The sequence below is a fragment of the Alligator mississippiensis genome, chromosome 1, assembly GCF_030867095.1.
Source record: "Alligator mississippiensis isolate rAllMis1 chromosome 1, rAllMis1, whole genome shotgun sequence".
In the NCBI taxonomy this organism is placed as follows: domain Eukaryota; kingdom Metazoa; phylum Chordata; order Crocodylia; family Alligatoridae; genus Alligator; species Alligator mississippiensis.
Genome location: NC_081824.1, coordinates 244,538,433 through 244,551,312, shown reverse-complemented (window position 1 = coordinate 244,551,312; position 12,880 = coordinate 244,538,433). Strand labels below are relative to the sequence as shown.

Genomic DNA, 12,880 nt, shown 5'->3' with positions numbered 1-12,880 from the left:
AGCATCCTAACCTGCTGATTTTGCAGTTGATGCTTGGTGAGCTTGCTCTGGTGGTTGTCCACCCATCCCCCTGTGAGCTTAGTTTAAAGCCTGGTCGAGCAGGTCGGCCATTCTGGCTGAGAAGAGCTTCTTCCCCAGTGGAGTGAGGTGCAGGCCATCTCTTTCCAACAGACCACTGCTTCTCTCTCCAAAGAGCAGGGTGTGGTCATAGAAGCCAAAGCCTTTGCGGTGGCACCAGTGCCACAGTCTTCTGTTTACTGCCTTGATTCATCTCCCTCCTCTGCCTGTGACCCGTAACTGGAAGGATCAAAGAAAAAAACACCTGTGCCCCCACCCCCCTGAACCCTGCTCCCAGAGCCCTGTAGCCACTTGCGACCCAGCTGGGATTGCTCTGAGCTGTGTCATTTGTGCCCACATGGATAAGAAACATAGGGTAGTGGTTGGAGGGCCAGATAAGTTTTGGGATTCTCTCAGCCACATCCCGGATACAGGCTCCTGGGAGGCAGCAAACCTCCCAGGCTAAGGGGTTGGGTTGACAGATTGCTCCCTCTGTCCCCCTCAAGAGGGAGTTGCCCACAATGACCACTCTGCATTTTGTCTTAGGGATGATAGCTGGTTGTGTTTCTTCCTTACTTGCAGTGGCTGACATATTTGCAAACTCTACTGGTACTGCAAGAGGTTCATACCTGTTGCAGAGATCCAGGGGGGTGGTGCCCCTGGTACAGTGAGCCTTGGGGCCGGAGGCAACCTTTGTCCAGCCCCTTGGCTGGACAGTATGGGAGTGCCTTTTGGCCTCCCTAGTCCTGGCAGGTGACCTAGGTCTTCCCTCTTCTTTCCTGGGGCAAAGGGCTTGGCAGTAGGAGTCAGTCTCCTGTTTGCCATCCCTGATGGCACACAGCCTCTGCACTGCAGTCTGGAGCAGCACTGTCTGGCATTCCAGAGACTCCAATATGGAGCAAACCTCACAAGGGGAGGTTGCAATGCTCCTGATCCCATGTGCCTGGAGTCATGCCAGGCAGCCCCTACAGCTGAGAGCCAGGGGCTCTGTCTGAATGGAGGCTGGAACCATGGGTTCTGTCTGGGTGGAGGCCTCAGAAGTATCAGAGGGGAGGGATCCAGCTGCAGGGGTAAACCTTGGGGTGCGATGTGTCTCACCCATCATTGCACCAGTAGTAATTTGGCTACTACTATGCCAACTGCTCCCTTGAGGCTTGCTGCCTAGGGCCTCGTGCCCCTCCTGCCCGCCCTCCTGCATGAACTCCTGCGCTAACTTGCACACCAGGCCTAGAAGCACACCTGTTTGCACCTTCTGTTCGCAAGGCTCCAGTAGCGTGGCTCCCTGGGGGGCTGGGCCAAGTAGGAGAAGGGGGAGGAGGGCGGGGAGCGGTGACCCTCCTCAGCTCCTCTCAGCTGCCTCCATGAAGGTGGGCTAGGTCCCTCTCACCATGGGCCCTGCTTGCCTCCAGCTAGGCTGGGGGTCGTCAGGGGTCCCGGGGCTCATGGGGGCGCAGTGGGCTTCCGCCTGTGCGTCTTGCTCTGGAGCTGGGGCCAAAGTGCAGCTTTTTAAATAAATAAACAAGCTTTTGCTAGTTTTGACTGGTATTATGTGCAAATGCAGAACAAGGAAAATGAACTGTATTCATATATGCCTTGAATATCAAAACTATAAGCCAAGTACAACTTTTCAAAATCTGTTTTGCTGAAGGCATATGAGCCAGAAAAAAATTCCAGTCTAATCCCAGATCTCAGAATGAGTTTGTGGGGTAGGCAGTTTAGTGTTTGAAAGTGGTTTTCTTCAAATTAAGACCTATTTAATCATTGAGCCTCACTAGTGTACTTTTTGTAAAACTAGCCTTTAATCCATGATGCAGATATGAAATATTATATGCCTCTCATGCTTGTCTTTTAGCTAGCTTGTCTCTTTTTGTTACAGTATTGTTGTTGTACTAAAATCATTTCTAGCTCTCTTTTCAATTGCATTTTTTAACTTTTCAGCTTGGAAGCCTCTTTTCTTATTACTGCTCAGCTGAAGTCACTCAGGCAATATGGGATGGATACCTACAACAAGCAGATCCATTCTTTATGTATTTTCTAATGTTAATCATGCTTGTCAATGCAAAGTGAGTACGTAGTCAATGTAAGCATTTGTTTTCTCCATGCATTTGTTTGGGTTTTTTTACTTAATCTACTGTTGTGGTTCTGTTGTTTTCAGAGACACCATCTTGGCACAAGAATTGGACAGAGAAGAAATGATAAGTAAGTATGGTTCTTGCAAAACTGCTAGAAAAATCTTCCCCACCTGCCAGTCTGCTTTCATGAAGTCCTCATTCATCTGCTTGCTATCTACTTCTCTTCATGATGTTCTTGACTGTCCCCTTCAAAAATCTGTGCTGAAAACTTGTTTCTGCCCATATTTTGTTTTCATATCTTTCTTTTTGTTTTTCCCCCTACATTTGCTTCTGGCCTTTTATCCATTCTTTTCTTGTACCTCCCTTTCTTCAACAATTGGTATCCTTTATTTGTGCTATGTACTTGAAATTATCCATGCTTCAAGCAGTCTCTTTCTTTAAACTTATTTCATTTGCTGTGCTTTCCAGTTTTTATTTTTATCTTGCACTCTATATGCAATTACTGTTTAGTTGATCTTTTCCCTGGGCGTTCTGTTGATATAAATAAGCCTCTAAGCTTTTCAGGCAGGGATGTTCTCTATTAGAGGCATATTGCTTTGTTAATGTCAGTGAACCTTAAACTTAATATATTTACTTTTATAAATCTCTTAATACAAAATAAGGTTTTGGGGGGGACAGCTGTATCTCTGACATACTCTGGTGAGTTGGTTCCCTTTCGCTGTGATGCACAGATAAACATCTGGTACCTGCACTCAGTTTTTGCTGCATTTCCCTACTCCGTCCTCCTCGTTCTTTCTTTTTCTTCCCCCCCACAAAGTTCATGAGAATTGTGAGTGAGAATTAAACTGTAAGGCTAGGGACAGACATTAAAAAAGCCTGAGCCTGAATTGATTCATTTTTTTTCAGGTTAGTCTAACCTGGCTAGGTTAAACCAATCTGTAATCGTTCAGACATCCCCTCTGTACTGAAAAAATGCAGGCACACGCCGGCAGTGGCTCAGGCTAGAAGTCAGGGGCCACTAGAGCAGCCCTCCCTTCCCTTCTACGGTGCTGAGATGAGGGAGGCATGGCCAGGTCCTGGCAGGGCGATCTGATTAGGGAGGGATCCCCCCGCTTCTGACCAGCCCAGCAGGAAATTGATAACACAGTGTTTATCACCCCTAACTCAGTGTTTATTAGCCCATTAAGACAACAACAGAGGGACATTACCAGCTACCTGTTGATTCTGCCTTTGTCCTGTGTGCCACAGCACAGACCGTAGCCAGCATGTGGTCTAATAGCTAATGCTATGTGTCTGTGTAAGGCAGACGGGGTGGCGGAATCCCTGCTTAGAGGGGAGTGGGAGGAGCAGAAGCCAGGCAGGTGCCTGCAGTCTCTGCCAGAGCTGCAGCCAGGGAGCAGAGAGCCCTGCCTAGCCCAGGGAACATGCCGGGATGCTGGGGGAGTCTGGTTTAACTTTAAACCAGTAAGGGGTCTGGGACAGACATTGCATAAACCAGTTTGATCCAAATCAGTTAAGTCTGATACTACATTCAACCAGGTTTATCTTAAACTGCTTTCAGCCATTTTCAAACTGGTTTATGCACACTGAACATCTGTTGTGTTACAGGTTTAAACCAGTTTCTGATCACTTAAACCAGTTTGTGTAATATCTGTCCCTAGACTAAATATATAGAGAAATGCACTAAATGTGCACAAACTTGAGTAGAAACTCCAGCCAGTGGCATACCAACTGGGGAGGATGGGGAAGGGCCATGCCCCCAGGTGCTGGACTGGGGGGAGGGGCAGGGGAGGGAGGAAGGTGCCGGCTGGGCCCTCCACAGTCTCCGCTGGCACTTCTGGGCTCAGTTAGCTTCCGGGGGACACAGCCCCCCCCCCCCCCCCCCCCCCCGGCTTAGTGATTGTCTGTGGATTGGGGGGGGGCACAAATGCAAACATTGACCCCCGAGTGCCAGAGACCCATGGTATGCCACTGACTCCAGCTTCTAGTAAATAGTTTGCTTGCACTTCTGATGTTCAGAAATGTGCGCACACATCTCCTGCATTGTCTGGCTCCACCATTCTGTAACTAATCGGCACCTATACATGAGCGCAGAGGGTGCTTTGATGCTCTGGAACACCATCACACCAGAGCAGGCTCGACTAATCAAGTCTGCAGGAGTGTGCCAGTTACTGTGCACCAGCAGCCTCCTGCACCTCATGTATTAGTGTTCCCGCGCTTAAAATTGCGGTGGGGGCGCTTGAACTAAAGCTTGTTCAACAAGCTTTCAAGCACCCCGCCATCATTTTTAATTGTGGGGACACTGATACAGGAGACACGGCAGCACTTTTAATTAGAGCAGTTCTCAGAGCTGTGAGACTTGGTTAACTGTTACATCCTGTCGAATTCAGTAAAGGCTGTTTTAAGAAGCTACTTCTATAACTCCAGTTATCCTGTATAGACCACACATATATTAAATATGTAGCTTCCATGATGACTGTGTTCCTGAATGAGAGGGCAGGTTATCTTGTGTGTTAGTTGATGAGCTTAACTGTGTTGTGCTCTATTAAAGTATGTATTTTGCTGCATGAAAAAGCCATGTGTAATACTTTGTTTAAATAGAATAATATCCATATGTTGCATGTTTCAGAATTCCTAGAGACTTCCCCAACAAATCTGGACATAGAAGATATAGAAGATCTTTTCTCTCTGGCACAATATTATTGTAGCAAAACTCCAGCTTCTTTCCGAAAGGTAACAACAAAGCAGTTATGAGGTCACCTTATAATTTGGTGATTATTTGAGCACTTTGTCAGGAACTTCACTGGACATTCTTTAGCCTAATACACAGTTCTTGGATGCTGTTTCCCACTTCTCTTGGAAGTTTTAATATCCTTGAAAGTTAATCTAACAGTGTTTTATATAGAGCCAAAGAGGTTGCGTTCTCTTCTGATGGAAGCAGTGCTGTTGAGTTCAAGTATGGTATAAATTCTTTGTGGTAGATTAATAATAGGGTTTATCCGAGGGTCAGGATTTCCTTAACAACCTTCTTTTGGCTGAGATGAGCTTGTCTGTAAACTAATATTTTTGCCAAACATGATAATGAAATCCAGTCATTGTAATGTTTTTGGGGGGGGGTTTCTTTGAAATTCTTATGAAGAAACTCCACTCACCAAAAAAGCAAGTAACTTTTTATTTTAAACTTGCCTATAAAGAACAGTGTATACATATGTTATTGCAGAAGTAATTTTAGGTTGGAGTCTGTTATGCATGTAACTTCAGTTAATGTTACAAGTATTTTGTCTCTTGCCACAATAGGACAACCACAGTCTTTTTGGCAGCAGCTTGCTGGGACTCAAGGATGATGACACAGACTTGAGCCAAGCTCTCTGTCTAGCAATTTCAGTATCTGAGATTCTTCAAGCAAATCAGCAACAAGGGGTTAGTAGCAAGAAATAAAACATTTTTACTGTTTTCCATATGGGGGGGAGTGAGGAGAAAAGGAAAGGAAATGAATCCTTGATATTTTAGTATTTCCCATGATCTCAAAATGCAACAGAGTATTTGCTGTTTTATGAGAAAGTTTCATGCCTGTCTCCTTTGTTGGCCACAATGCAGGCCTGCTATAGTGACTGGGGCAGGTTTTTGTTGTTTGGTTTTTTTTTGTTCCTGCCCCCCCCAACAAACAAACACATGAACAAAAACATCTATTTTGGAAGGTCTAGAGATCTGGGGGAGATGGGGAGCCTCAAGTGACATTTTCCTGACTTGAACTTCCAGAAACAAGGGGTCAGCAGGAAAAAGGGACATAAAAATCCACAATTATTTAACTCATCAACTCTGCTCACAACCAAATCACTGGCACAAGAGACCTCTGACTATTGACAATGAAATGTTACAAATTATTTGTCTAATAGTTTATATTACAAATATAACAGAGATTATAGTTGCATGCAGAGATTTTTACTCTTAGTACAGTATGTGCATAATGCTGTAGTTTTATATAAGTTTATTTTAAGATCTCCTTGCATTTAATATCAGTTTATGGCCCATGTTCAGCAAACTCTTAAGCATGTGTATACATCTTCCCCAGTCAGTTAAACTCTTTAGTGCGCTTGCTTAGATTCTGTTGAAGTCAAGAGGGCTTAAACACACACTTATTTGCTGTGCTGAATAGAAATGGACTGTTAAACTGGAATCTCAAAGGTATGTCTAGTACAACTTTGGTATAATGAACCCTGCTTGTAAAAACAATCAAATAAAAAAGCCCACAGCAGGAATCCTTTTTTTTTTTTTTCTGTATTATTGTAGCGGACTAACCAACCCTAACATAACAAACACATTTTAATGAATTTTACTTCTGGTCCCATGGGACCATAGGTATTCATTATAATGATGTGTTGCTGTGTTGGGTTATGTTGGTGTATGCTATTAGTTCTGACTAGTAGGTAAATTAATTTCAGTTTACAGATAGATAGGAATAGATTACTATTAGTACATTTTGGTGATGTTGATATCTTGCTAGCTGCAGCTTTCCTCATAGTTGGTAGGCCACATCACAAAACTCCTTACTTACAACACTGACATTCCTGCTGAAATGTGGATGTAACTTTCATAGTAATTATTTGAAACCTTAAATTTTGTAAACCTATAACGCACAATTCTTTTCTTTCAGGAAGGAGTAAGGTTCTTTGTAGTGGATTGTCGTCCTGCAGAGCAGTATAATGCTGGGCATTTATCAACAGCCTTTCACTTAGACTCAGACTTGGTTTGTATACTTTTTGCTTTGGACAGGCTTTGCCCCTGAACTTTTAAAACTAAAACTGAGAAGCAAGGAAAAATGTCTATTCCTGCAAATTAATCTCAAATTAATTTGCATCAACTCAAATGCTTCTGTCCCCACCCACTCAAAACATTGTATTTGGTACAGGAGTATAAAATGTTAAATAAGCATCTTCTTTCTTTAAACAACTATTGTTTGTTTGGATATTTAATTCAGTTTTAAGTCGGTACTCATTCTCTACTTCACAGGGCCTGAGGGGGGGTAGTCTTTAGTTGGTATTACCACGTTTCACAACTCTTTCTAGAAGTCCTGTTGCTAAGTAAATTCTTAAGGCTTTAAAAATTCTCAACTCATTTGTCTGATATTTTCCTAAAAAATTAAATATGGCAGTGTTGAACCTACCACTGATGGTAGCTTTCCTGCTAAGAAATGTTGAATTCTCTGTAACATCACAATGTGAAGTTCTGAATAAGAATAAAGACGACCCCAAAGCATATCTAGGGTGCTGGAGTGGTGTCACTGACTAAGCCAGATGGCACTCCTCTTTCAGTCGGAACAAAAGCAACACCACGGCACTGTTTTAGGGGCATGGCACCATGCTGTTAATGAGGCCCATGAGTTTGTGCTGTAGTATGTTAAGCTATATGCTGTGAGAGAGCAGGTACTTTAGCCTTGGGATTGGCAAGCTAAACTTACACCATCCTCACTTGATTAAAGATCTAATGTTAATGTCTATGCAGGTAGGGGCGATGCATTCTGTTTTGAAATAATCTGTGCTATTTTATTTGGTTGCCATAATATTCTTCAGTTCCCATCTTAAACTATTAATACTGATTTTTAATTTTTTTTTGTCGTCTTAAGAGTAACTTTTTGATACTGAGTAGAATGATTATTTTATACATAGCTGACATGGGGCTTTTTGATCTTTTTGAGTAATGAGTCTTTCCCTTCATTTATATCACAGTTTTTGTATTTCAGTAATATTATTTAATCAGCAGAGAGTTAATATTGACTATTTAAATCCAAGTATTCTCTGCACAGTTAGCTTCTTCTGAAACCAAACATATATATTCTCACTTTCATACATGTGCATAACTCCCATAAGCTATAATTGAACTGTTATGTTTCTGGAGGCAAAATTGACACTGCAAGCTCTTTTTAATGTTATCGAATAATATGTCGTCTTAGTTACAATTATGCCTTTCAAACTGTGATTCTGTCTCTGCAATAAACTACATATACTCAATTAGCAGGTATTTAGATAAGACATAAATAGGAATTGTTGTAATTTGACAGTTGGCCTGACCCAGAGAAGTAGGACTTGAATAAATAAAACAAGCTCTCACTCGTATGGCTGAAAAAAAAAAGACTAAATTTATAAAAATGAAGGTAACATGGCTACTGTTCTATCTGTTTGGACTAGGTATGTTGCAGCAGATTTAATACAGGAATTAAATACCCAAATAATAGTTTAAAGAAAGAAGCTGCTTATTTAATATTTTATACTCCTGTACCAAATACAGTGTTATGAAGGGGTGGGGAGGGAAGCATCTGAATCGATGAAAATTTATATATAACCTTAATAAGGGGAGGTAGTTGGGCTTAACCTGTAATTAAAAGGACACCAGCCATTCTCTAAGAGGTTCCTGGATCTAACTTCAGCTAAAATAATTATTCTTGTTACCTTGCCAGATTACTAGATTTTGTATCTCATTATTCAGTCCAGCTGGAAAACTAGTTAAAGGAATTTTTTTCCCCTTAAATTCTGTTTGAACCCCAACTAGCTTAATTCAGCTCCTGACCTTTCAAGGGAGGAAAAATACCACAATTTTCACTAATTCAGAAAGTCAGTTTATATTGTTCTAGTTGTAGTGAGGTCTACAGTATACAGTGAGAGTCTCAACCAGGGTGATATGACACCCTGGGGTGCATTAAGATCCTTTCAAGGGCACCATGCAATGTTAGTACTGCTAGGTGTACAAACATAATTTATAAGATAAATCCAGAGGCTGGATCCTGATGTGCAGGAACATGTGGTTTGTGGGGCAAACTGCATGAGTTGCAAATTAATCTGTTTGTGGCACTGCTGATTTGCAGCGCCAGGGCAAAATTTGCTACTTAGATTTCCTGATGGCAAACCCCCCCTCCCAGACCCCCTGCCCCTCAAAAACCTTGCAGAGCAGCTGGCTGAGGCACAGCATACCTCGAGACAGGGGAATGGCCATCTCAGGGCTGCCTGCTTCTCCATCTTGAAGCACATTGCACCTCAGCCAGCTAGGGAGTGAAATGAGTGAAAAATTAGTGAAAACCTAAGAGCTATAATTTTCTGAGGGGTTCCTTGAGTCTAACAAGGGAAGATCCAAGCCTGTTTGGGGGGGGGGTGCCTTGAGTCCTCAAAATGTGGAGAACCACTAGTGTAGAGGCTACCATAGTTCTGCTTTTAAGTGAACTTGGGTCCTTTGAGTGTCCTCTTAGATATCCCAGACCTGCCAGTTTGTTTCAAGAGCTCAGGTATTTGAGACATTATACAGCTAGCCCATACATATGTATCTAATCTCCTTAACCCCCCAACACTTTTTTGGTTCCTCTCAGTAGCATTCAAATATTAATGGGAAAGCTACTTAGAAATGTGAGGATGGAAGCTAGCCTCATTGGCTCATTGTCTTTTTTTCAGTGCCTCTTTGCTTCACAAACATAGAAAGCCCTCCCTTTGCCCAAGTTGCTCTGTTGCACTGTCCATAAAAATTGGATTAATAAAATATTCCCTTCATGGTGATTTTTTTTTCTTTGAGGGGGGAAAAAAGCAACCCCAAAACCAAAAAAACCCCCTTAGTGTTCCTTAGTGGTATGATCTCTGCGGCAGACTGATTTTTTTTTTTTTTTTTTTTTTTGCCTTGAAAAGCTCTGAACACATTGCTAGTGTTTTAACAAATAAAAACGAAGACTTTTTTTTTTTACTCTGATAGTTTATATCTCTGATAAATTGTATACAAACATAAATAAATAAATAAATAAATAAATATATGTATTCTTTTGTAGATGCTCCAAAACCCTTCAGAATTTGCACAATCTGTAAAATCTTTGTTAGAAGCACAGAAGCAGTCCATTGAATCTGGCTCCATAGCTGGTGGAGAACACCTCTGTTTCATGGGAAGTGGCAGGGAAGAAGAGGACATGTATATGAACATGGTGCTGGCACACTTTTTACAGGTACAGCTAAGATACTGGAATTTGTTTTAACAACTAATATAATATATCGTTTCTTCATCCAGTCTGTATAATGTAATAGATTCCCAGTAAAGGGTAGCTTTTACTGTTTTTAGAACTAGTCATGGTTTGAGTATTTGTTGAAAGACAAAAAAAAGTGGCTGTTCACTTCAAGTTGGATCTTACTGTCCCTCAAATTGACAGAAGGGCAGGACCCTGGTGTGTAAAAAATGAACAAATTCAAGCTAACAGACTCAATGGGGAGGTAACCTGAAATGTAAGCAACAAAAAAATACATACGATTTTTATGTGCTTCATGCTTACCTGCAGGTTAGGAGAAGCATGTTCCAAATAACAAACATTTCTCTGCAATTAGCATTTTTCCTCATGAATAGTCCCACTGGTTTACAGTGGGATTATTCATGTGATGAAAGATAAGAACAGGTATTTTTTTACAGGATTCAAGTTGTAGACCTATGGTCTAAACTAGTCATTTTTTAAACATTAAGTTTACCTGTTTGGAAGCAGCACCGAATCTAACACCTGTTTGGAAGCAGTACCAATCTAGGGGGAGTAGTAGATATGCTGGAGGGTAGGGCAAGGATTCAGAGTGACCTAGACATATTTGAAGGATTGAGCCGAAAGGAATCTCATGAGGTTCAACAAGGACAAGTGCAAAGTCCTGCACTTAGGAGGGAATAATCCCATGCACCTGTACAGGCTGGGGGCTGACTAACTGGGCAGCAGCTCTGCAGAAAAGGACCTGAGGCTTACAGTGGACAATAAGCTGAATAGGAAGCCAGCCTTATGCCCTTGTTGCTAAGAAAGCTAACAGCTTGCTGGGCTGCATTGGTAGGTGTGTTGCCAGCAGGTCAAGGGAAGTGATTATTCCCCTCTAGTCAGCACTGGTGAGTTTTGTTCAGTTTTGGGCCCCCCACTACAGAAAGGATGTGGACAAATTGGAGAGAGTCCACCAGAGGGTGACAAAAATGGTGAGGTGGCTGGGGACATGACTTATGAGGAAAGACTGAGGGAACTGGGCATATTTGGTCTAGAGAAGAGGAGACTGAGAGAAGACTTAATAGCAGCCTTCAGCTACCTGAAGTGGGGTTACAAGGTTCCTTGGGTGAATTTGATATCTTTTATTAGACCAACCCAAATGGTTGGAGAATATTTATTAAGCAAGCTTTCGGGTTCAAAAACCCTTCGTCAGGCTAAGGAAGTTTCAGCAGTTGGTGTGTGCTCTTCCTGGATGGAATGAAAAGTAAAGAAGCCAGGGGCTGGGCTGGGCTGGGGAATCAGTTGCCAGGCAGATTATAATGTGTCAAAAGTCCAGTGTCTGTTTAGTCCATGATCTCTCGTATCCAGCAGGTTGATAAAATGGAGCTCGTAGGATCATCTCTGGGAAGTGTTGTGTAAGTTTCCCTTGAGGATCAGGACTGAGAGATTGGAGAGAGAGTGGCCCTCCTGTGAGAAATGTGCCCCCACCGGTAATTGGGTATTTCTGTCTTCGATAGATTTCCGGTGTGCGTTCATTCTGGTGCGCAGTTGTTGTCTGGTCTCTCCTACATATCTTCCATCAGGGCATTTGGTGCATAGGATGAGGTATATTACATTTCTGGAGGTGCAGCTGTAAGATCCTGGGATGCTGATGGCTCTGTTGTGGGGTGTAGTAATAGTGGGGGTGGTGGAGATGTGTTGGCAGGTTTTGCATTTCTTGTCCTGGCACGGTCTGGATCCTTTCGGTGTGTTCTGGGCTTGAGGAAGTTTGCTTCTGGTGATTAGGTTGGCGAGGTTCGGTGCTTGTTTGAAGGCTAGGATGGGTGGCTCTGGGAAGATCTTTTTAAGAATAGGGTCTCTGCCTAGTATGGGTTGCAATTTTTTGAGGATTTTCCATACAGGTTCAAGGGAGGGGTGACAGGTCATAACCAGCGGTGTGAGATTTGTGGGTGTTTTTCTTCTGTATGAGCAGGCCGGGAGCGGTCCGAGGCTTTCGGCGGTGCACAGCGGGCTGTGGCCGGGAGCCCGCACAACGGTAGGGTGGGTACTTTTGCATGACAGACTAGAATTAGGCATGGACTCGTAGCGGTTGATTAAAGATTGTTTTACTTACACCGTAGGTGGTCACGGTGCAGGCAGGAAAAACTTTCTTGAGTTGCAGTTACAGACAAACACAAGTGGAGTTTGCTAGGCTCCACCGAAGACACACGAGCGGAGTTTGCTAGGCTCTGCAAAACAAACACGACAGAGCTCTGGATACCCTTGACGAGCGCACAAAAACTGTAGTTACGTCTTAAGAAGAATTTAATGAACAAGACAGGAAGAGGTTGGTGGTTGATCAGGCCGCCGAACTCCTCTGAGAGACGCACAAAGTTTCTATTACTCTGCCGCGTGCTCAGAGTCCCCACGAGATGGTTGTGGAGTCCTCTACAACTTGGGCGGAAACTGCTCAAACCTTTTATATGGCTAGCGAGCCAATCACTAGCTGCCACGTGGGAATAATTTAGAAACAGCCAATAGTGGGAAACAAATTTACATACGGGTGGCAGGAACTCCTTTGCACCGGGGTTTTTTCTCTGCAGTTGAGAATTGCACCGTGCAAAGAAAGCTCCGTGTGGCGGGAAATAATTCTTCAGTGCCGAAGCGCGCACACAGTCATTGGGTCATGACACTGTACTGCAGCAGTTCTTCACGTGGTATCCAGGTGGCTCTTTCAAACATGCGATCTACCTCTCTGGAGGAGTGTCCTTGCTGGGTGAAAGCCTTTTTAAGATTGGTGAGG

General features: G+C 43.1%; 1 protein-coding gene across 2 annotated transcripts in view; it reads left to right on the top strand.

Moving 5' to 3' along the window:
* Positions 1-12,880, top strand: part of TBC1D23 (TBC1 domain family member 23) — a 63,713-nt gene that overhangs the window by 29,468 nt on the left and 21,365 nt on the right. For both annotated transcript variants that reach the window (XM_006258337.4, XM_006258336.4), the window contains exons 6-11: positions 1,996-2,120; positions 2,213-2,256; positions 4,759-4,862; positions 5,427-5,549; positions 6,784-6,876; positions 9,931-10,101. In XM_006258337.4, the coding sequence (XP_006258399.3) occupies positions 1,996-2,120; positions 2,213-2,256; positions 4,759-4,862; positions 5,427-5,549; positions 6,784-6,876; positions 9,931-10,101 (660 nt within the window). The remainder of the gene's footprint in view (positions 1-1,995; positions 2,121-2,212; positions 2,257-4,758; positions 4,863-5,426; positions 5,550-6,783; positions 6,877-9,930; positions 10,102-12,880) is intronic.